This window comes from Netta rufina (genome assembly GCF_964035555.1).
Source record: "Netta rufina genome assembly, chromosome: 9".
In the NCBI taxonomy this organism is placed as follows: Eukaryota; Metazoa; Chordata; class Aves; order Anseriformes; family Anatidae; genus Netta; species Netta rufina.
Window position 1 is genome coordinate 10,294,640 of NC_140132.1, and position 25,802 is coordinate 10,320,441.

At 36.5% G+C, this 25,802-nt stretch overlaps 1 protein-coding gene across 3 annotated transcripts in view; it reads left to right on the forward strand.

Moving 5' to 3' along the window:
* The window catches only part of STAG1 (STAG1 cohesin complex component), a 178,068-nt gene that overhangs the window by 73,223 nt on the left and 79,043 nt on the right, over positions 1–25,802 (forward strand). For all 3 annotated transcript variants that reach the window (XM_084292195.1, XM_084292196.1, XM_084292197.1), the window contains exon 6: positions 20,726–20,802. In XM_084292195.1, coding sequence (XP_084148321.1) covers positions 20,726–20,802 — 77 coding nt within the window. The remainder of the gene's footprint in view (positions 1–20,725; positions 20,803–25,802) is intronic.

Sequence of the window (25,802 nt, forward strand, 5' to 3'; positions counted from 1 at the left end):
GATAAATGGCCTAAGGCTTTCACATATTACCACTTGTTTTCCAATGTGTTCAGTTAATTACATACATATCAATCAGGAAAATGGTACTCCTCATGTGACTGTAAAGGCACTATTTGAGAAGTTTCTATCAGGTCTATCATGATGCTTTAGTGCTACAATTAATTTAAAAGGGAACACCGATAAATACCTCTTGATTTTAAGGCTTCAGAATAGTTTTGTTACAGGTCATATCTGTATAATTTCATCTTTGTTATGCTTGGTATGTTTTTTATGTAGTATAAATTGTTGTAGGAGGAACCCCTCTGTACTAAACAGATTAGGAAAAACGTCAGTTTGGTGTTTTTTTTGACAGTACTGCTCTAAGACTTATGGGTAGATTATGCCTGCCTATGAGTTCGTCTTTACCTATGCATTAGTTATGTTTGCCAGATTTTTTTTTTTAGGTGACTTAAAATGTACTTTCTTTGAAGACATAAACTATAAAAAGCCATCAAATACCACTAGATCTTAGTGCTTTCTAACTAGGTTACAAGTACAATGACTTCTTGCCTCTCTTGCCTTTCCAAACATACAAATTCTGCTGGTGTTAGAGTCAGATTTTCCACACCAAGAGTACGAATTAAATTCTAGAAACTACTTTTTTTTTTTTTTTTTTTTTTTCAGGTAACACTGTAGTTGTTCTCTCTTTTTTGCATTAAGGAAACCATACTTAGTTTATTAAGTATAGTGCTAGTACACACTTCAGTAATTACTTTTGAAGAGAAAGTCAGGGATGATTAAGAAGATCTGCATTCTAATGAAACAGCCTTATTCTCCAGCACAAAGAAAGTTGTTAAACCCAGTATTACCTTAATCTGCAAGGATTCCGTAGTAGCTGGATATAGAAGAAAAAGAGCAGCTAGGGTGTCAAAGAAGGTGCATCAGAATTGGAAAGAATAAAAAGCGGACTCTTACAATCCTCTAACATTGCAGTACTACTTACTTTATTCACTATTTACATCAGCCTTCAGCCTCAGTCTTCTTCAGCCTAAACTATGACCAGCCGAGCCTTAAAATTTTTCACCTTCTTTTAACTGGAAGTCATGCCATTTCATGGTACTGCCAGGATCAAATCTGTTACAGGGCACACTGGTATATATTGCCTTTACCTCCATGTTTTCTTCTTTTCCTTTTTTTGCCTCAAGCAAGAAGCATGGTACAAATTTCTGGGATACCTGGAAGGGTGGAACAGGGTGTTGCACAAAAGTACCATCAAATCTTGCAAAAAGAGGTTAGGATCTAGCTTTCTAGTACTCTGTATTTTTGCTTAAGTAAGCAAAGCTGAACCCAGTTTTTGGATAACTCATCAACTAAGAATTGGGTACATCAGTAGAAATGTTTGGCTTCTCTTTCAGTTAACATCATTGGCTTAAATGAAACTGGTATTTATATTTTCCATCTGTAGCATTGGTATTTCAGTTTGAAACTGCCTGATTTCATAAAGGGGTGAACTCTACAGTTACAAGGTTAAAACACCTTTGATGAGAAAGTCTTTTCTCTCAGGAGTAGTCTGCTGAGTTTAATAGGCACCATCTGTTGTGGAAGTAAACCTCTACAAAGTCATAACATGATCTTTTGAAATACTTTTCCTATAGTCGTCAGATTTACCACCTTCCCTACTATTTATTTGATTTATTCATTTATTCTTGAAATGAGTCTAGATTGCTTGTAAAATGCTGTGATTTAGGACAGAATGATCATGGAAAAAGGGCCTAGAAATTTTTGCCACTTTTTGGAATGAAAACTTACTGTAGATATATTTAATTATATAGATCATAATATTGTTGTTCTTGTAGACCATATGTAGATATAGCCAATAATGGTATTTGAAATAACCTTTTATTACAGTCAAGAGATTATCAGATCCCACAATTCTCAAGGGATTAACCCACTAAAACAAGTTCTGCTTCAGATCTAATTTAGTATGGCAAGAATGCATTTGCTATTGATCTTGTTTATTCCCAGTACAGTCTCTGAATGAAGAATACATAAGCAGCTGTATGAATTGAACTGGGAAGTATTGCAGGTAGCTCTATGAAAAGAGTTAGAGGTCATACTTTTCTAAAATACCGCTAAAGAATGACATTGTTTTTAAAAAAAAGTCATTGACATTATAAAATTATTCTTTGGAAATTTCTGCCTGGATAGTTGTGAATATTTTTGTAACTTAAATGCTGCACCTCAAACAGTTTCATTTTGGAGATTGAATGGGGCTTCTGTTTACACAACTATGAAAGGCAGTAAATTGGATCACCACAAAGTGACATGTTTCCAAACGTTTTTGTATCATCCAGTTGTAGAATCAGATACAACAAAATACAGAACCAGCCCTATCTAAACCACAAAAATAACTGACCTATGATGTACTAAAAGTTGTTTGGAAAGTAAAATCGCAAATCTCAAAAAAGGAGATCCTGAAGTAAACTAATGAAGTGAGAATCAAAAACTGATCAAATCACGCTCCTAGACGTAGAAACAATTTTGGAATAATATCATTAAACTACCAGAAAATTATGTAGTCTTCAGTTGTTCTTCCAGAGAGATGACAGACTGAAGTTTTACATAGGCTTAATTTGTCTCTGGGGACAGAAGTAGGAGTAATACTGCAGAGCTCAGGCAGGTGGATAACAATAAAATCAATGAATGAAATAAGATAGAAAGTGGAAGATACTACATTCTGGAAAAGAAAGCCACGTTGTTTTAGCGTACTGGCATCCCTTAAGCATAAGAACAAAGTAATGTGGAAAAGCAGGTGTGCACAAAAGCTGTTAAGAAAATTAGTATATGGCCATCTATTAAAAGAAAGGGCAAAATTTTCATTTTGGGAGGCTAAAGCTGATTAGTAAGTACACCATAGGGTTTATATAGGGCAGTGGGAATACATGGAGTGCCTTTAATTATGCTATTGAATAATGAGGAGATTTCTGAGGGACCTAACAGTGCTGCTAAGTAGCCTTTCTTTTATTAAATTGAGAACTATCATAGATTATACTTCTATTTGATGATGGAAAAAAAATACTTTTTTTCTAAGTAGTTTAGCTGAGAATAGTTTTGCAGATTTTGTGGCAGTAGTGGAACTTCAAATTGTGGTGACCTGAATACATGTATATGTCAGGTTTCTGTTTGGTTGATTACAGCCATTTTTGCCTACCATTTTCATCTTGTAGTTTTCAAGTCAGTTTAATTAATTAGCCAGTTAGGGTGACTCTTTGCTCATTGATGAAGAAGAGGAGGATATATTCAAGAAGAGCGTCTTTGGAGCTTAACCAAAGATTGCTGTTATTCCTGTGTTCTTACTGGTTGCCTTTTAGCTATTTTTTTCCTGATGGTGGAGAAGACTAAAAAGGGCAAGATTTAGCACACCAAGCATGATACGTTTCCACAGATTCCCATAACAACTTAAGTCATTTCTTCCAGTTAGAGCTGGTTTTATTGAGTCCCCTTTTTGTTTGTTAAGTTATGATCCCAAAGAAACTGAGAATCTTTACAACTGGAATTGAATTATGTGAATTGAATTCGTACTGTACTAAGTGAGCGTGTGTACGACAGTGTGTATGTAGGGAGTTCCTTTGGTACCAAGGATATTGCTCATCCAACTTTTGTTTGAACTGAACTCAACCCAAATTCCCGTCAGACTATTTTACAGCCCCAAAAGGCATTGAATCCTGTGTCATCCTAACCGCTTCTGTAAATCAGCCTCAAGGATCATGTGACATGTCAATTTTGGACTCTGAAACTGTCAGTGAATTATTAAATGTTTGGGAACTGACAACGGTTGCTGGGCCAGTCAAGTTACCAAGTGTCCTTTCTACCCTGACACTAAGTCTTGTAACAGAATTTCCTGTGTGGAGGTTTCAGAGTATAGAGCCAGCTGAAGATCTCAGTTCTTGTGAAGCAAACGCCGGCAGGGAATGTAGTGGAAATCATTAAAATCCCTTCTTTCAAGTCTTTGAAGATGAGTTACTTCAGATCTGCAGTGAGGTGGTTCTTCTAGAACTGTGATTTAACAAAAAGAGAAAATCTGTTTTTTGCAGTCCAAAATAGAAAATCAAATGTATTAACACTTACTTTTGAAGAGAGAAGAATGTGAGTGTTATGCCTGACTAGAAATCATAATTTCATATTGCTAAGTCACTGTTGGTAAAACAACAGTAAACCACATTCTTTTCAGCTTCAGAGGAAAGTATAAGTTTGTGTTTGTATCTTGCTGTATTATTTGGCCAATGGGTAAATGACCACTGTCAGAATAGCTTTTTGCCTTGAATTATAAGAAGATTGATTTATGGATTGAGAGCACTTTGATTTATAATTTTCCAAGCAGCTGTTGAACTGTAAGTCTTTTCAGCCAATTACCACTGACTTTGCTTCCAGAAGATGAAGTCCTTTCCATTAATAGGCAGAAGAAAATATATGCTAGTTACTTTCTGGTGCTACTTGTGGGTATTTCTGTAATGGATTGGAATTTTATGGCCTGATTAACAGAGGAACCATAAGGGATTCTGTCTTGAATTCTTTATCTGAGTTACAAAGGGTTTAATCTTAATGGTAATGATACAGGAAACATGCATGAGTTAATTTGCTCTTTGTTCTCAAATTATATTCATGTCTTTTTTTTTTTTTTTTTTTTTTTACTGGACACATCAGTCTTTCAGTGCTAGTATTACAACCAACATAAGGAATGTTAATAGTTGATCCTGAGATTTGATTTCTTGGTGATGTATGCTTATTCTTTGCCAACTTAACTCACGTGATATTTCACTACTGAATATACTTTTTGACAATTTATAACGAAAGCCATGACTTAAGTGTAATTTACAAAGTGTACATGAAGTTACACTAATGTCAGACTTTTTTTGGGGGGAGGGGAAGGGGAGGAAGTGCATTGGAGCTCTAAAGATTTTCAAACACTCTAAATATCGTGCTTCTTTGGGCCAGAATGTAAAAAACATACCAATAGGAAAGATACTAGCCCAGGCCCGTAACAAGCACTCAAGCACTTGCCAGCTATTTTGTCAAATAGCAGTGAAGGAAGTTGTTACTCTCAAATGTCTGATACCTAATTTTCAACCCATTTTTATTTCTGGTTTCCATGGTAGCATGTAACAGTAGGTATTGTACTTCAGCTGTGTGATACTTTTTTGCTACCACTATTTTGATTTCTAATGCTTCATTGGCTACTTCCTTGGGAATTTTTTGGAGACATAATAAATTATTTAATGTATAGATAAAGATACAGATACTTTGTATAAATCATTCATAACTTCTGGGTTCCCACGTGGAATTTTGTAGAGACTTCTCCTAACCATCTTTTCCCCACTTCTTCCATTTTATTCCAGTTGTTCTTTGGAATTCTTTCAATAAATGCATTGGTTGAGATTAAAGAGTGAAACTGTATTCATACCATCTTTATGACCAAATCTTAGTTCACAGGGTTCTTATGTACTAACTCGGCTGTCGCAGCCGGCTTCTGTCCTAAGTTTCTGTGATCTCTGCACTCAAATGAAGCTTAGATGTAAGGAGTTTGCTGATAAGAAGCCGTGGCTGGGTTCAGCAGTTCACAAGGCGTTTCCAGAGTACATTCGTAACTGCTGGGTATGAACTTTTCCTTCTTGAGAAGGAAAGGGTGGCCTATGAAAATTGGCAGTTGGTTTAACTTTGTATATTGCTTTATGGCTCTGATTGTCTGATACATTGGCCTTTATTACTGTGTAGTGTTACTTGGCATATTATGTGTATAACTCCACTATTGTTTTTTATACCTCCTTAATTGGGATATAGAATTAAATTTAGTGTTGACATAGTGCTTTTCTGCATGAATGGTAACTTAGTAGCTTTATCTCATTGATTGCAGAGGTGTTTAATACATCTTAGGGAGAAAGCGCAAAAATATAATCAGAGGCTGAGGCAGGAGGGAAGGATTTTGACATTCAAAGTAAGTTAATAGATCTCAGCTATGTGTTAGATTAATTTTAGTTTAGTACAGTGTAAATCAATGCATATTAGTATAGTACAACATTTTAATAGTAAAGTGCGTTTATTGTAGCATACAATATTCATAGTATTGCATTGGCTTTGCTCTGACTATGGTAGGTTATAAAATCAACAGAGATACTGTGGACCAGTTTCAATATCCAAGCTGTGAAGATGGGAGACAAGATACAGATAAACTGCAGGGCTTGTATCTAGGTTTAAAATGCACAGATGGATATCCTGTAGCTTTCTTTCAGGGTAATACTCAAAGAATTGATCTTATTAAGTGGCTAATGTATCCCAGTGTTCTGAAGGGAGACTGAGCAACAAGCTGCTTTTGCGAAAGATGAGTATCTGCACTCGTCACCCCGGTAGTGGTCCTGTCTACCTACCTGTGTAAAGCAAGGCTTGCAGTTCATTCTGATTAGAAACAGTGAGATGCATTTGAAAAACGCATTTAACCCTTAGGTATTTTGAGACTTTGATCTTGTGGAAACAGTGTAAGGTGGCAGGCATTTTGAAAATGTGAAATGCTTTGTGCATTTCTTTTTGTTCTTAACAGCCTGTAATAACAGCAAAAAAATACTAAAAACCCTAGGCGAAAAATCTAATAATGTGCATGAGATCTCATTAATAAGGAAAACTCAATGAGAAAGGGAAACTGAAACATCTGTTTCATACTTTTCTGTAACAGAGGAATGAAGGTTGTAGAGGTAAGCTTGTGAATTTAAATGCAGGGAAGTATAAAACCAGAGGAAAAAATGATGGACTCCAAAATCTACAAGAAAAGAAGGTGTTCCCTGAGACGAGCGTACATCATGGTGGTTTAGGTCTGCTTCAGCAGCCAAAATGGCAGTAAACCCATTTCATTTGATGAGTATGTTGTGGGGCTGCTTTATGCTGCTGCAGAATGCTGCAGCCAGAATATATTGCTGAACAGCACCATATATTAAAAATGTAACTCAATTTTTGAATAATCTCTTCAAGTGGATGACCCATGATATAACATCCTTTGGTGCTTCTATTATGTATTTCAAGGAAAAATTCACGTAAGAAGGATAACAAAAAAATTGCTAGACATTGTCTATGTTTACACTAAATTACAGCTGAAAGTGTCATTATGCCAAAAAAATGATTTCAGCATTACAGTTAATCTTAAAAATTTGAGTGTATTATGATAAAGACACTCTTATGTTAAGATTTCCAAACATCTTAAACTGATAGTGGGGAAGAGGAAGCACTGAGAAACCTAAAGGATTGCTTAAAGTGCTGAAAGGCAAAAGGAAAAAAAAAAAATACTCTGAGTAGTTTGTTACAAGCTATTGTGAAAAATAAATGCTCATTGCAAAATCAAACATTAGCTGTAGGTTATGTTAAAATATTTTGCCCAAGCATTGCTTCGTATATTCCCACTTTAAATAAATTTCCCCCGCTCCGTAATACAGAACCAGCGGAGTAAAGTGACTGCATCAGTGGCATCTTGCATTTGGAAATCTACAGAGAATTGCACTAGCAGCATAGTAACACTTGATTATTTTCAGTGCCATTTCTAATTCAAGCCAAATACACCATTTCAACTAATTCTACTATTCATATTTGTAAGGTAGAGGGTAGAGGTAGAAGCAATCTGAGAGGAGATTGTAAATAAGGATTTAAGCCATTTTCCAGATTAAACCTGCTGCCCTTGCTGCATTCCTTTGTGTTTTTGATCTTTTTCCATAGTGGTACTTGATTAATTTTTCCCCTCGAGTCCACCATCTTTGTGTTAATTAGCGTTCTTCATTTCTTCACTTAAGCTCTCTATTCCCTCTTGTATTTCATCCTCTATTTATTGCTATCGGTCTTGCAGCACCCTTTCTATTAGTTACTGCTTTATCATTTAGAGTACTAGAAAAACAAACTTTACATAAGACAAAGTAAGACTGATGTAAACTTCATTTTGCTCACAAATAGTGAATCCTAGATATCTGCTGATGAGAAACAAGTTCTATGTTGACCTCTCGTTTTTTTGCACCTCTTCCAAATTCACACTTAAAGTTGTTGTCAACACTGCAGTGATCTCTGTGTGTTTTCCAGTCTTTCCTCAGTTTGCATCTCCAGTTGCCACTCCACACATTTTTGATGACCTCAGATTTGCCCTAGGATTGCTGTTTCTCCAACCTTGTCGTGACAGCTGCCAGCAGTTTGTCTTTTCTCAGTTCAGAGGTGACAGTTCCCTCTTGCATTATATTTATCACCAAGCATATCCAGATTTTACTGATTTGTGCTCTGGTATGTGCTCTTTTGTTCACTTGCCCCTGCCAAAGTGTTTGAGCAGCTATTGTTAAGTTCACTTGGTGTTGCTTTAAGCTCACTTTGAATATGATGCTTTCTGTTATTTTTCAATAGTAACCCAATCCTGATGAGGGGAAAAAAAAAAAAAAGGAAACCTTTTTTTTTTTTTTTTTTCACGGGCTTTTTTGTGTAGGATTTCAACTAATTTTTATTTTTAAATCCCTTTCAAATAAAGATACTGCCTCTCTTCTATAACTGGCTAACACACACTGTCATTAATTAAAAAAAAAAAGTTCTTGAGACAGCAAATATGACATCTGTACCACTCCCTGTGGGGAGTTGTTTCCAGATAACATACTAAATGTTTAAAGCATGGCTGTTACTGACTTCCTGCTCCTTATCTTCAAATTGCTTAATGACTGGGCTCAGAGTACCTAGAAGATTTTGTGAAGTTCATGGAATGGAAACTTGTTCTTAAATTTGTGGAACAGATAGATTATTTGCAATAAGAAAAAAGGAGGTCTCAAACCTAGGCCATTAGAATATAATCTTCTCCAGTAAGGAAGGGCTAATGAAAACTTTTATTCTTTTTCTTATTTTATTTGTTTTTAAATACCCAAAGAAAGGTGTTAGTCAATGTACGTGCAAATACAGTTGTTTGTATGCTGCACTTTGAATTGATCCACAAGACTGCAAAGTAGATGCCTGGAAAATGAAGAATGTGCAGTTATGGACCATTTTTGACATAGTTTAGATTGTCCAGACACTCATGGGAACTCTGAACAGTAAGAAAATAGCAGTCTGCAGCATCATAATCAATTTATCTTGTAAGACCATCCTCTTTCTTCCTGCATTTGCCTGCCAAGTTCATTGGCTGTAGCAAGAGCTGCACACAGCCAAGATGCAATAATTTCACCTGCACAATCCCTGTTCATTTCCAGAACTGTCAAGTTCCCTGTGCCTAATGAGGCTAGACAGTCACAGTGCACACACATGAGACTAAATGAAGGTTGCAGAGAGCATCTTAATTCTGCGATGTGCACATACTATGCATTTTTGCAGGTGGTTTCTCAATTTATTATTTCCTTAGACAAGAAACACCTCCATACATGTGTTCAGATTTTCAAAAAGTATTAGAGTGAGCAAACAGATAATAGAAAATTGATTTTTTTCCTAGGAAAGAAGGAAAAACAGTTACATGAAAAAGGAAAATTTCACCTTGCATAGTTTTAAATGGGGAAAGAGGAGGATAAAGGCATTGCTTTGAGCCAGCTCTGCTAATTTTTGCATTGCATTTTCATAGATCCTGGGCAGTAAGTGCTTTTAGTCTTTAATATACTGGAAACAAGTGATTTCAGGAGTAGCAGGAATAATGAAGAGTGATATCTAGTGTTTCTGTGTTCATTGTCATCTTCACTGAACTGTACAGAAGCTGTTGAACATACTCATGAAGTGTCAGATACTCTTGATGAGAGATGAAGTTCTGAATGCCATGTAATACACTCAGAAAGTTCTTGAAGCTTATAACTTTTTGGACACCAAATAAGCTATATAGCAAACACTAGTGTAGAAGAAGTTGGTGTGCTCCACTTGAAGCTTTTCTTGAAGAAGCAGTGGCATTCACGATGTCAGCGTCCCTCTATTTCTCCTGTCTCAGAGGGGTTTTTGGTGTCTTACCAGAGACTCAGGTCGTGGTTTGTAGTGTCTTTGGTTTCTTCTCAACTATCAGCTTTTGTAAACTTTATTGGAGCCTTTTATATCTAAGATCTGTTAGATTGGTTGAAAGAAACAGTTCAGATTTCATTAAGCAGCATACTTACAGACAGAAATGCACACATAAGTCTCATCTCCTTTTTCTAGATTAATAAAAAAGCAGAGAAACATTTTCAGGTAGATGATGACTTTAATTTAACCAGGATAATCAAATGTTTTAGACTTAATTTATATCTAAGACATTTCTGTATCTCCAGTGTTGGTTTGTGAAGCAAGTACTTTTTATGAAGTTGACTGTTCCTTAGCTTTCTGCTGCAAATCTGTTTTGCAGTGGTTACAGTGTCAATTTTACTGTTGTACTTTAAGATATCTGCTTTTTTTATTTTTATTTTTTTCATCAAGTAGATGTTATGAGAAGATACCAGCCAGTGTTTGACTGCCTGGTAACTCTCAGAGTGATGAATGAGGAATTCTGAAAAGCAAATTTAGAAAAAGATTTAGAAAACTGGGAGGTGTTGTGTAGATGTAAGTAGATGTAAGCAGATATAAGTTTGTCCCTGCATAGAGCAACTTAGGTAAAAATCACAGGAAAGAAAACAGGAAAATCAGTCATCAACAACTGTTAAATAATCATAATCTATTTATTGTTGTCCAAATTGGTGGATTAAAACTTTGCTGTCTAAAAGAATGCATAATAAAGAATCTGTAGTATATGAAGTGTGTTGGAACAAAGATCTGTTATTTTTACTGTAAAGAGTATTTTTAAAACTGATCTGGGGTTTATTGTAATTACTAGAAAATATTGTAGATGTCACAAGGAGAGTATGGTGGCACATCGCAGTACTGAATACTGGTACAAAGCAATTTGTTTTAGCCAAAATCATTTTATCAGACAGATTCTGTGTTTTCAAGGCCTTTGCTATTTATTATCCCACACTTCAACTGTGTGTTATAACAGGAGACACCTGGTACCAAGCTGCAGTTCACACAGCAGGAGCTCCTACCACATCGGTACGTAGCCTAACAGCATGGGGCTTGTGCAGTTAAGATGCCTGTAGCCTGTTGTTAGCAATGGCAGTAATATTTCTACTCAGCCCTTGGCTACAGGAATGCTTACACAGTTATGCTGTTAGTGTGCTCGTGTTTGGTTGTCTGAGTCCTCCAGCTCTGTTGTCATTGCACTCTCCAACCTGGTATTTGTACGTGCTGATAAGATCCGCACCCAGGAAGCAAGAGGAGCTCAGGTGCATATTGGGCCTCTCTCATTACAGAGGGAAGTTTATGGGTCTGCATGTTAGCAGTGCAGTTGATGTCCTGGATGTGAAGCCAGCCCCGATAAAAGTACTCTCAAAGAGAAATAAACCTAAATGGACATAATTCAGATATTTATGTTGTTGTATCTTATGCTTAACTTTCAGTCCTTCGTCCAAACTACAGATGTTTCTGTCACTGGATTTGAGTAACTTCTGACAGCATGAAGCCAAAGCTTGGTTCTGCATATGAAGTGAAGAGCTGTTTTGCTCTAGAGCCTGTTGTCATTGTGAATAATTAGGAAATATAATCTCTTTGCTTGGCAGTGCTTTGAGAGGTGAAGTAAAGAATTGGAGATAAAGGGCAAATTTATGTGTATAAACAAAGGAGTCTATGTTATAAACTTGCATCACATCTGCATCTTGAGCATTGAATGCATTTCTGACCATCCCACTTCCAAAAGAATATACATACATGTAATTAGAGAGGGAAAGAACCGAGCAATGGGAAAAAGAACGACAGGTAGAGGAACAATTATTTTCTGTTTCTTGAAAAAAGGGAAAAAAAAAAAAAAAAAAAAAAAAAAAAAAAGATCCCATGCTTATCAAATCAAATGATCAGGCAGCAGCTCTAAAAACAGAATGAGTTCCTTTCTTACAGAATATAGAGCTAACCTGCAGATTTCATTGATGCACAGTTCTGGGGAGATGAAAAGTACAAATGAATTCAGAGGTGATAGATTCACTAGCAGCATTAAATACAGTAGTCACAGTGTGGCTTAACAACCTGCAGCTCAGGTAAACTCTAAACTACTACCCAATGCAAGGTTCATTTATACATGACCTGAAGTTGCACTCCTAACACCTAGTGCCGATTACTGAGTACAAAAGTCCTTATGTTATTTTTCTGTTTCATCAGATCCATGTAGAATGTTTCACGTAACAAGTTTTCTTACAGCACTTGTGCAGGACATTGCAAGAATGAGTGGTGCTCACAAAAAATGAATCGTAGAACCAGTACTAAGCAAGCAGGTGGAGAGTTTCAGAGGAGTTTAAACCGAGTAAGATGATGGAGTCAGCTCTTTCCCTCTCTCCTCAGGCATAAGCATCCTCCTTGATCACAGACTGCTCATTCAACCACAATGAAGTGAGGCAGTGCAGGGCAGGATGCAGCTGCTGGGGGTCTGTGATGGTGGATGCTTCCACCAAGTGCGTTAAGACATAATCAGGAACAAAGCACTGCCTTTGGGATAGCAAAGGCTCCAGAGCTTTTACTCATGTTCATGTCATTTGCTGTTGTTCAAGTCTGCAGTTATCTGACAAAAAGGTGGGTGCCTTGTGAGAATTATTACTTCAAGCCATCAAAGCATGAAAGGATCCATTTTGTGAAGTCATTCACTACAAATACTACATTTAGTGGCTTTAGTTATTAATTATATGGCTTCTGTTATTCAAAGTCAGTGACGTTAACATCAAGATGAAAGCAGCTTACTGTTTCCAAATGCAAATACTGTAGTTATACTAAAACAGTATTATCTGACTTAGAGTGAAGAGGTTTCCTTTATCAAAATTTTAAGACATAAAGTGTGCTATTTCTGGATGCATTAAATTATGTAGGCCTGCTGCTTTTTCTAGTAGTAGTTTGTGGAATTAATATGTTTTTGTTTTTGTTTTTTCTTTTCCCTAAAGAGCATTATTTGCCATTTTATCAATTTTGTTACTATGAAATCCTTTGGCAGTGGTGACTGTCAGCTTTACTTCTAGCTCTTCTAAATAATTTTGTTACTGGCAAACTGTGCCTGCTCCATTATTCTTCCTCCCTTTCAAAGCATTTATATCTGCTGTTTAGCATGTTTCTATCAAAACCTGTGTTTAGAAAGTTTTATTCCATTCTGAAAACTGACCATTTTTTCCTATTACTGCTTTTTTAAATCTTTTAATCTAAAACAAACTTTTTCTATTACTGCATGACAACTTACTTAAAAACTGAGAAAAGGAAGTTCATTATAGAATTTTGAAAATGGATATGTGTTGCATAAATGAATTACTTTTAGCTGCTTATTGATGCTTGTGGAGCTCTAAGGGATTTGTGAAGCATTACTTCACAAAAATAACATCAACCCATGAATAGGCCCAGTGGTTCTGTAGGACATAACCTTCTACTCTGGCACAGTGATCAGATTTAATAGTAGGTAGTTCTTTGGGTCACTGCTGGATTCTGTATTTTTTCTCGCTTTCATTCTCCAGACGCTTGGGATACTTGTTTAAAAAGAAGCAAATTCTAATGCCTAACTAGGAGATCAGGAATTTCATAGGATTCAGTTTCTTTAAAATAGACTTCAAGTTTCTATCGCTTTTTACAGTAAGAATTCATAATTATTTTTTCAGTCAAGGGGAAATAACTAGGTTGGCGTTGACACAAATGATTTTCCTCTTTGTAACGTTTTCAGGCAGACTTTGGTGTTTTTGTACCTGTACCTGTAATGAAGGAATTGTTTCCTTCATTGGTGTCTTCTGGATCATATATCACTTACGTGGTTTTTTGGAAAGATTTGAACAGTCAGAGTGTATGAATCACTAGTTGTATGCATGAAGTTACCAACTTCTAAATCTCATTCAGAACTTTGAACTTAAAAGTGTAACATGGAATTGTTCACTTCAAAAATGAAACAGCTATCCGGGTATTGGAAATAGCAAGCATTTGATAATGAAATTCCACTGTTTTGTGCAGTGAACCCTATGGTAATCAAAGCTTAGAGGTTCTCCCAGCTTTACAGGTCCTTTTAATCACCTGTATTGATACTGTTTAAAGCTACAGTCACTATTACATTACTGGTTGTTTGAAGTCAGTTTCCTTTTTAGTAAACTTTTGAGGTTTCCATACTGAATATCTTCCTTTAGCGGCACTTGGTTTTGATAAGTCAGCAGTTCAGTGCTTGTGATAAAGGTCTGTAAAATGAAACAATAACACATTTCTGTGTGTTGTATTATAGAGGACATAAAATTAGAAATGCTTTAGCAGTGGTCCCTTTGGATGGCCTCTTGCTGTCTCAGTCAGTTACTGCGTGTGCTATACGTGCATGCCACTGTTGGACACGTAATGAGCACAGAGTAGGAACTGTAGGTGGCAGTCAGGCATTGGGAGGAGAGAGCACACAAAAGGGGCCTAAGAATGAGGAAAGGACTGTAACAACCAAATTTCCTCCATTCCAGAACTTCGATTTTGTTGCAATTTTTTCTCAACTTTAGCATCACATTGCTATGGAAAAGTATGTCTCTGTCCTCAGGTAATCTCATCTCATGAAGCAATCTCTTCATGATGACAAGTAAAAAGTAGTTTGTTATTTTCTCTGCTATCCTGTGGAAGTCTGTTTTATTTGTATGTTTCTTATACTGCTTAAGACTCATGGTGGGGCTAATGCAGTTCTCTGTAAAGGCATTTCTGGTCTTTATCTTTCCTTTGCTTATTCATTTAATTCAAAGAAAGAACCGCTTGGAAGAAGTTTTACCAAGAAACAGGATCTGAGCATTCAGGAAAAGAAAGTTGCCCCTAAATCTTTCTCCTATTTAATATTTGTTTTTATTTGTTCTGAAGTCTAGAAAAGCTCTCTTGAAAATAACTAGGCCGTGATAGAAGGGGAGAGGAGGTGGGAGTTTCTGCTGTAGAAGTTTAGACATAAAAAAGACGTAAGTTTAGACATGGTTTAGACATAGAAGACACGAAAAGAGGAAGGCCAGATACAAAAGCTTGTTGTTTTAAAACAGTTTATAGTTCTGTAATGTACAGTATTTGCTGAGATGGAGGGACTTAAACTAGTGAGGTATCATCAAGGAGTAGGACATAGCAAGTCAAGGGCTGTCCATGTAGTTCTTATAATGCAGTGAGGACTCTGTCGATTTGAGAACACAAATAGAAAGCGCCCTCTATGAGAGGTAATTCTCATTATCAGGATGGCAAAGTAGTGAGCTTAGTCATTAGAGGAATATTCCTAGTTCTGCAAGAGCAATTTGAAGAGCACAATAGTGATGATGGTCTTCAAAAGAGGACAAGAGTAGACAGGGGACATAGATACACAAGTCTTCTTGGGAAACACAACCAAGGGAAAAGAATGAACTTGTTCCGAGAAATGATACTTCAGAGTCAAGTGCAAAATGACCTAAAGCAAAGGAAGAATAGGAATTATATCAAAAGAGCAACTTGAGTCGTGTACTCTGCAATGGTCTAAAAATGGAAAGTGGAAAATCAAATAATTAAATATAAATATTCAAGAGTTGTAAGAGCATGCTGGACAAAATCAGAGCAGTGCACACAATAAGGAAAACAGAATTAAGAATAACAAAATGATATTCTGGTAAGCAAATTAATAAGTGGAATATCAATCAAAGAGTTGGACTGCAACAAGAGAATGCACTTTTCCTAAGCGTGTCACTTGAATGGTAAGGGCTTAACCTTGCAGAGAGATTTCAAAGAACACTTTCGAATCTATTTGGGGAGCTGACACATTAGATACTCAGTTTCTGTTTTCTTGTAGGAGGACAAACGTAGACAAACTTTTAGAATCCTTTCTAATAATTGCCTACTTCTCTGGTTAAAAAGATTTTAATTGCATGAAACTGTGATTTGTTTTTTTTCCATTGGGATTCTTGCTGATTCATTCAGTAAGTTCGTGGTCTGAAGCGGTTCTAAGGATGAATTAGGGCTGTATCTTTTAGGATGATAATGGCTTTCGAATACTGCTTCATCTGTGACAGAAGCAGGGCAACGTAGTGTGAATGCCACGGGAATAATTGGGGAATAGGTCAGTAAAAGCGCCTTCTTTTTCTAGGTCTGCTGGGGAAGTTAAAATTCAACTATTTAGGGTATCTTCTTTCTAGAATCCTGACTTCTGGGTTCAGTAATGTATTCAGTTTTAAAGATGAGAAATCAATGGAAAATTAGGAGCCCTGATGGGATTTAGGATGTTCAACACCTATTTGGATGTTCTTCAACCAGCCCAACACTGTTTCCATTGAGATTAATATCTTTTGTTTCCAATCAGGTCAGATCTACCTTAATATTTCTATGTAATGGTAAGCAAGTAACATGAAAAGAAAATATTTATATATATATTTAACCAGTGTGTAATTTTTGGTTAATTTCAAACTGCTCTCTTCTGGGAACAGTAAATGAAATTTTACAGGAGTATACTTTGACCCAGGTTAAGTCATGAGGAATAATGTTCACCTCAGTCTTCATCATCTTTCCTGTTGAGTTTTGTCATTAATGCTTTTCAGATGGTTAAAGCCTGCACTTTACGGACATTGTAGAAGTGGATTATTTCTGTTTTAGTAAGCTGGGGAGGAAGTTACAGGAAACACACACGGACTGATGCTGGGGGAAAGAAATATTGCCCACACAGCAGTTCTGTAATCATCATCCATCCTAGCAAGATCTTTGCTAAACTTGCCCTCTCTTGACAATTTCACAGTGCTCTGATCCCAGCTATTGACTTGGAGCCGATGCAAAAGAGTGCATTGCCTTTTTCATATTATGCTTTTCAGTGCAAATCTCCTAGTGTCTTCAACTTGATGCCTTTATAAATCTTTCTTCCAGTTAACCAGTTTGTGCGGTTGAGAGCTAATAATTACTCACCATGTATTTAAGGTCCCACAATTAATCCTTCTTTGGCAGGAGAGTGTGGACTTATTTTATATCCATTGACTTTTTAGTCTTGAGCTGGAATTTTCTCACTTCTTTTTTTGCAGTTTTCTGAGCGGTCAAAAAGAGAAGGAATTATATTAGCTTTGTAGCTTCTATGAATTAAGGTACCAGAGATTAAAACTGACTATGAATCATAGGATATAGTGTGTTACCAACTTTCAGGAGTCTCTTTACCAGTGAGCAATTTGTTTTCGTTAGCTCACAACTGTGGCCTGTTAGAGTGGCACTTCTGCAGTGGCCTTGTTTCTGTCACAAAAACTGTCCTTTCTTCTGCAAGTACCAGAATTGCCAGCTTTTAGAGTTCTTTGTTGTTACTTTTCTTTCACAGTGCTTTCCCTGATAACTCGTTATTCTTCCCACTTTAAGTATACTTTCTGAAGCCACTGAGTTCACTGTACGCTGTATTTCCTGGAAGTAGTATGTTCTGTCTTATACACAGCTTTATTAAATTGTATTCATGCAATTTTGTGTGGGCCTTCTTAGTCCTTCTCTTCTGTAGTTGCAGTTATGTTGCGTCATCTGTATGTTTTTTTCTTTTCCGTTCAAAAAGCCACGTTGGCTGACATGATTAATTACTGATGAATTAAATTGATAGCTGCCTTTAGCTGAAAGTTACATTGGAAATTTGTCACTAAGGAAATAGACTTACATGTCAATGAGAAGAAGACTTAAAAACACAATGCGGGAGAATAAGTTTAAACTGAGAACTCTCAGTTTCTTAATGGGCTAAGATAATTTAAATAATCTGCATTAAACAGTAAGAGTTAGCTTCACAATAGAGGTAAAATTCAGTTAGAAGAGGATAAAAGACTAGTAGCAACATGGCTAAGGCACAGACCGTAGGAATACAGTCCACACCTTCAATTAGATTTAGTAGAAATTCTGTTTAAGGATTCACTTTAAAATCAGAGAGTTTAGCTTTTCATTAATTATAAAAACTACCATTTTCAACAGGATTGTGTTTTTTTTTTTTTTTGGGGGGGGGGGGGGGGGGCGGGACAGGCAACAGGCAGGCCTAAGCTGTTCCCTGTTGCTACTTAGGTAGAAATGCTCATTTTGCTTGGCATGATTTCCAGTAAGAGTGGTTTGTCACAGAAGGTGGGAGCAAGAATGAGACATGACAGTGAGCTGATAAATGCTGTCAATCATCGCTCCTCTTAACACTTCCTGACACCTCTGTGAGCTCTTGTCCACACTGGCATCCGCAGGAGATGTCGAGAGCTTGTTCCATCCTGTGCATGCCCCCAGGGAGCTGGGAAAAATGTGTGTGTGGAGTCTGTATGAGCCTCAGCTGGACCACCTCTGTGTAGCATCAGGAGAAATCCTCAGGTGCCCAGGAGATGGATGATGCTGTCTCAGTTCTGGTCATGGATAGTAAAAGCCTTCCCATGGTTCAGAAGAGGCTGCCTGGGGTCTGCAGCCTCTCCCCTGGGCCAGTGCAGTGGGCAGGTTCTAGGTTTCTGCCCTTGTGGCACAAGATACCCAGTTTGTTGTCTGACAGTAACATGGGGAGTGCCTCTGGTACCAGCCATCAGCTTTCTTTGAGCCCTGTTTCTGCATCTTCAAAGCTGCTAAAGAAACAGGGATATATAGACCTAGTCATAAATAGTCTGCATTGCAGTGATGCAATTAAAAAATGCAGTCCTTTAAGCAGTTACCTCTTGAAACCAATTGCTTTCGAGAAAGCATGCAAAGGAAAATGTTACTTTACTTGACTGTTAAAAAAAAAAGCAGGAGGTGATTTAAAAAGTAACAATATCCAAGCCACCAAATAGTGCCCACAATATAATTACATTCCATAACCTCAGGGAGGAAAGGTGCAGAGAACCACAGCAGAAATACACTAAATTGAAGGGAGGTTTGAATTGAGGGAAATGCATTAACAAGGCATTTTAGTTGCACTATTTTTACTTTTTCTGACAAAGTAACATGGTAATACATTGTAAATATATGAAGTAAATATACAATGTGCAATGTAAATATACAAAGTAACATGGTTATATATTGTACGGAAGTTATTCAATAAGTAAATTGAATTAATAAAATTTGAATCAGGACTATAAAAATAAAAGTCAATAGATTCTGTACTCAGTGAGTGTTGTTACTAATCAGAAGAACAGATGACAGCATGCAATGAGAGAAAGGTATTAATGCAGTTGAGATGGATTTCTAGGAATAGCTGTTCGCTTTCCAACATGCTGAGACATTGAAACTGTTTCACTTATTTAAAACAAAACTTTCATTGTTGGGCGAAATATTCAAAATATAGCTGCATATAGAGGTGATTTCAAAGCTGATAAAACAGGTCGTCAGCTCAGGTCATACAGTAGTATTCTTTTGAGTTCTTGTTTTATATCAATACAGTGCATTAATAATTGCTTATTAAAAATATGCAAATTATCATGCACAGACGTAAATCACCATTGTTAGAACTAAGCTTGAGTGTTAACCTAATGTGAAAGAGATAAGTAAATAGTATTTCATAAAGAAGCACTAACAAGTCAAGAAATCAAAATTTAAGCTCTGTTATGAAACAGTATCCCTTCTAAGAGATAAAAGCTGTAACTATGCTTACATGTTTTGAAATGCATATGTTTCTAATGCTTGTTTTTCATGGAATAAAATAGTGTAATAAAAACATTCCCACAATATTTAGTATGCTTAACTTATCTTTTTTTATTCTTCGCACAGGAGTTAATACTGTTAGCTGTTAAGTCTCTATGATTCTGATTCCAGTTTTTGAAGCCATGCAGTGGATTACTAATCCAATTGAAATTTTTGCAAAACTAGGGAGATTTACTCTTTGTAATGTTAACAAGGTTGGGATGGGAATTGTAGCTCTGAAGTTTGCTTATGTTTTATGTGTTTCCTCCTTTAACAAAAGACAATTGTCAAGTGGCAAAAATGTAATGCAGTAACAAAAAAAAAAATATTCCCTATGGTGACTTGCATTATATGGTTGGAGATTTAGACAATGTTTAGTTTCAAAGGCAATAATGTGATATAAAGTGTGATTTCATTCAAGTTGCATTTATTTTCATTAATTGCTATTGTATTATATTTTCAGTTCTGGTAGCTTTGTACAATTTACAGTGAAAAGTTACTCCTGTAAACTTTGTTGTTCAGGTGATGGGGAAATGGTGTAATCAAGATGAAGGAATAACATAGATGCAGTTGCTGCTTTTGGTCCTGAGCTGGCTCACATCTTGACTGAGCCCTTTGGAGCCTTTGGTTTTGGAGAGACGTCTTGACTATAGCACCACACGATGCAATTGTGGTAGCTCTGGTCTACAGAGCTCCATTCACACAGTGCTGTGGCTTAGTAATAAACCATGCTGGTCTTGAGTTAAGCAGTTTGGAAACCACTCCTGTGCCTCCACGTAGAGGTCATGGTATATCTGTAATCTATAATCATAAAAAAGTAGAGAAATACTAATAACGGCTGTAGAACTGAAAGACTTTTATTTTGCATACAAAATTAAAAACATTTGGTAACTGCAGATATGGTGTGAGTCTTGCATTGGTTTTTAGTTGCTCCTCTATCATGCTTGCTCAGTTTTGAAGAGTAAAAAGGTGGAAAATATTACTAACTTCCATTCTGATGGTTTTACTTGTCTCTTCAAGAGTCATTGTTTCTCAATGTTTTTTGTATAATCACATTAAATACTCTTTCATATGTATTATTGAGCTGTAAATTTAGCAGCAGAAAAACATTGAGATTGTTATTTTGTGAAAAATGGGTTGTGTTAATTTCTTTTGTTCCCTTATTATATTACAGGTACTGTAAGAATTGAAATGTTCAGGAACATGCAAAATGCAGAAATCATAAGGAAAATGACAGAAGAATTTGATGAGGTATGTTATACAAATAGTGCTTTAAACATTATGAAATATATTACGGTATTCTTTTGTTTTAAAATAAACATGCAGTGGGTAAGAAAACAGTGGATAAGCAATGTCTCAGTATAAGAAATTATGTTGACAAGCAAAACAGCATTTTCAGCTATTGGATGAGGATCAACAGGCCAGCATGAGCTTTAGAAAGAATAATTATGAAAAACAGAAGGTAGTGAAATAATTTGAAAGGCTGATTAGTCACCGATCTTGAAAAATCAATATTGTGGATTGAGTAGGCCTTGGATGCTGAAATACCGGTACTGAAAAGTTTGTGACCCAAGCAGGTGAAGGGTGTAAGTGTACTATCACACAAAAGCATGAAGAAAACTTGCATCAAGCAAGCTATAGAATCACAGAATCATTTAGACTGGAAAAGACCTCTAAGATATCAAGTCCAGCCTTTAAGCTAACAATGCCAAGTCTAGCACTAAACCATGTTCCTTAGCACCACACCTACACGCCTATGAGAGCCTAGCCACATGTGACTGCAAGAACTAGCTTGGGTCCATGATAGTCCTTCATACAGACTCTTGTACCTTTGAATGATTTTAGGAATATTCTTGTCAGCTCATATCTTGGGTGGTAGAGATGACTGTTTTAGAGGGATTAATAAGAGGAAGCAGTAAGAAGAACAACAGAAAATTTTCTCATCTAACTTCAGTTGGTGGTGGTATGTTAGATGCTGTAGTTGACCACTTGAAACTGCCATCATGCGACACAGAACTCTGGATTCTTGACACAGGACTGCAGGCTTGGCATTTGCAGCATTCCAGTCTGTTTTCTATGTGCAAATTTATGTTTTGTTCATTTGAATTGGCAACTTAAACCAAACTTGACATGAAAGTTATCATTTTGGAAGTGTTACAAAAAGAAATCTCTCTTTCAAAAGATTGAAACATTTTGTTTGAAACAAACATATTACAGTTCAGATTGGGTATCTTCTGTCAAAATAAAATTTTCCCTAATGAACAATTTTTAGCTTTGAGATTTTACAACTGTAATTCCTTTGATTTTTCTTGTATAAAAATGTTCTGAATGTTCAGTTTGCTTAGTAAGGAAAACGAACATTGAAATGCAAATTTTCTGTAGGGCAGCAGTCTTTTTCTGACCAATTCTAGGAAGAATGTCAAGGCTGTGATTCAAAAAATTAAGCAAGAAAACTGACGATATGAACATTGCTCTGCTCCTACAAAACCTTTACTTTGTGTGTTCTGTGAGATACTCTCCATGTAGATGAGACCATCCTGTGGCAGTTCTTAGATACTATCAGACAGCTTCTGCCAAATATCACATCAGTGCTCTGTGTTTTTACAAGTGTTTGATATCTGGTAAAGTTAGAAACACAACTGCACGTATTTTCCAAGTAAGTATTCAGAACAGAAGCATTTCTCAGAGAAGATAAAGAGCTGGATTGGCCTTGCTGGGGCATCCACACCAACAGGGATTGATCTCTGGCCAGGTTTCCTGTTGACAGATCCTGTACAATTCTGGCTGTTCCCTAGCATCTCTGCATGAAAAGTACAATTATAAAAAGTCTGATCTTGCTGCTATAGAAAAAGAGGCTCTTTCTTTCAATGAAAATGTGCAACTGTCTTGGAAAATTTAGGAACAAATGTAGATGAATTTTATTTCTGTGGTTAGGATTCAGTCCTTTCTGCCAAGTATGATCATCCTGGGAGGGCAGGAAGAGATTATGTCAGAAACAAAGAGGGAGGTAGAGGAAAAAGTCTCTCCCTTACGTGTTTATGCATGGTGTGAATGTACATGTAAGCAAAATGTTGCAAAGAATTACAGTTACTAGTGCATAAACTTTCTTTTTCCATTCGTTAAAACTTTTCTGAACTTCTGCAGTTCAAACAGAAAGCTTCCATTTAGTCTTCTGCCTTAACATTTGAGTACGTATATGAAAGAATTTGTAGGTTTTAGTATTAAAGCATGAAATTGTTAGCCTTAGACCAGAACCCAGTGAACATTTTGAAATCTGGAATAAACACATGCCCTGTTAGCAGTGGAAAACATTTTAAAATTTGGTGCAGTTGGTGATGTTCGTATATCCTGTGATTGCAGCACGGTGAGTTTGTAATTGTTATATGAGCCATTTGTTCATTTTACTAATTGTAGTATTTCAGAGTGTTCTCTGCATAGCAGGATATCATACGTCATGAAAAAAGACGAGCCAAAATATAAAGTTACAGAATGAGAGCAGCTTCCATTAGTGTTCAGGGTAAAATACATAATGAAACAAAAAGTCTTTCTCAGCCTTCACCAGATTTTAAAATTACGACTGTGATTAGCTTGGCATTAGTCAAGTTCTTGGCCCTTCGGTTTGTATTTACCACTTCATTATAAACAACAGTCATTTGTTTCTGGGAGGTCTGGATAATAGATAATGGAATAGTTAGCTGGAAGGGATCTTTAAGGATCACCTATTCCAACTGCCTGAATAATAGCTAATAAGTAGCTGGTGGTTGCAGACACCATTTGCTAGTGACAGTCCTTTGACTAAAGGCAGCTCAGGCTAGATTTGGCAGATTGTCTTGATCCTTCCCACCCCCCGGCCCTTCTTTACTTGCTGGAGAAATAAGAGAGCTTGAGCAGGTCTACTTCTTGCCTCCTTTCAGCAGTGCTATTGGCTGTGCTCCCTGATGCCAGGTAGACTGACTAGACAGCTTCCTTGAGCCACTGTTTGTTTTTGTTGTTGTTGTTTCTTTTTGTTTGTTTGTTTCTTTTTAGTTTTGTGTGTGTTGTTGTTGTGTTTTTTTTTTTTTTTTTTTTTGCCAATTCTATAATAAGCAGTGAAAAAAAGGGAGCGAGAAAGAGTTCAACATTGGAAGCTGGGTCAGGTGGTCATATATTATCTCAGTAAAGTATCAGCATTTTCTACACAGATGACCAACAGCCCTCTTGATTCTTCATTCTAAATACCACTGTTGTTGGCATTTTATCTGTAGTACCTCTTCTGTTACCCCAGAACTCCCAAATCCCAATGTCCATCTCCCCTGTGTCATCCTGAGACAAGGCAGATGTTTAGGGCTACTGCCACCTTCATTGTCATCTTTAGACTTGTCATTTTCAGAGGGAGGCAATCCACTTCTGTATTGTATTTTCCTCCCTGTACCTAAAATGCCAGGTCTGGTGTATCAGATTGGAGTTGAAAGGGGCTAGTGCTCACTGGTACATGTGTGTAGGTGGTATAAAGTGTCTTTTTTGTATTTGCAACTTGATAAATATATTCTACAACCGTAGAGTTATTAGGAGAAAATAGCAAAAGTGTAGTAATAGCTAGAGTAAAATTTTGCATTGTGTATTCACTAGCACAGTATGGTGCCCAGAAAACATCTTAATCTCCATTGTAGATGTTCAGTTTTGCAGCTTCCTTTATTTTTTCTAAGATATTTCATTTTTCTTCCAGTGCTGCAGTAGCCAGCTGGCTGTTGGTTCTGATTTCTGTATTTGCAGCAGGGATTGGACCATTAATTGTTCTTATTATGAATAGAAGAACACTTGCACAGGTCTTGGAAATGATGGAAATAGCTTCATTCATTGCTGCTACCAGTTCAGATTGAAATGGGGAATTCCGCAGAGAAGCCTTTTCTGCTGCACTGTTTGGATGCTTGGCTTATTAGCACAGGCGTTTCATAGACAAATTCCCTCATAATTCTTGGGCTACAGTAGCAGATGAGCAATAAATCGGCTTCGTTTCAGTTTTCTAACAATTGTACCATCAGGTATCACATATATTGGTATCACCAACATGCCACATTTTTATTGGTATTCAGAAATAAATGATCCAGCAAACCAGCTTTATTGGCGATTTATTCTTCCAGTTTCAGAAGATGAGATGTTCTCAGAGCAGTCTTCACATACTTTTCAAAAGGACCATCTAATATGTAACTGTGGGTTAAGAATACATCATACAAATATGAGTAGTTTTGCACAGCACTAGAGATCCTGCAGTTCTGTTCTACAGGTTACATATCTGTACATCTAGAAAGCATATAATATTTATGTAAGCTCACATACAGAGTTCCCACAGGTGCTCTGGAGGCAGAGAATTAATCTGGAGGTTATTTGTGAAGATAAAGGTACAAGCTGGAAGAAGAAAAGGGTAAAAGAATTCTGGGGTGTTCATATGGGTTACTGCCAGGCAAATTGAAGAGAAGCCTTCAGCATTTTAATTTCAGTACTAAATTTATATAATTAAAAGCCTAATACAGGGCTCATATTTAGACGGCAAGACACTGTGCCTTGCTGAAATTCACAAATAAGCATTAGGCATAAACAGACTGTTTAAGAAATAAAAAGAACACTTAAAAACACACGACACAGTTAATGATGTTGCTGTTTATCTGGTTTTTAATATCAAACACTTTGGTCTGACTTACAAAAGTTCTTAGAACTCACAGCTACAATTGAACATGCTAAGAGATCTCTGTATCAGGAGCGTGAAAACTTTTATTTATTTATTTATTTATTTTTTTAACAAAGGTCTTGTTTCTCTCAAATTGGGTATTCAAAGTTAGAAGGAAAAATAGTGTTTGTTAAGGTAATGTTATTCAGCATAGTAATGAAAGAGAAACTATGGGTCACTATGACTGCCTTACAGTTTTGTATTTTTCTAACATTTAAATGCTTGTCTTGGTATTTTAAATCATTTAAATCATTTTAGTATGGTTGGAATGTGTGATTTAGTTAAAATTGGTAAGTTTTTTGGTTTGTGCAGTGGAGTATCTTCTGTTAAGTATAGGTTAAAGCATATTGGATTAGAGCTCCTCTGCTCTTAAGTTACTGGCTTTACAAGGTTCATCCTGTGCAGTAAGACAAGACCTAAGGTAATAGAAATACTTGTTCTTCCCAAAAACAGAATAAATATGTACAGATAGATTTAACCTTTATGCTGCTGACTTCCTATTTTGGGTGAGAGATTCAAGATGGAAAATTGAAAATTGCCTTGATCT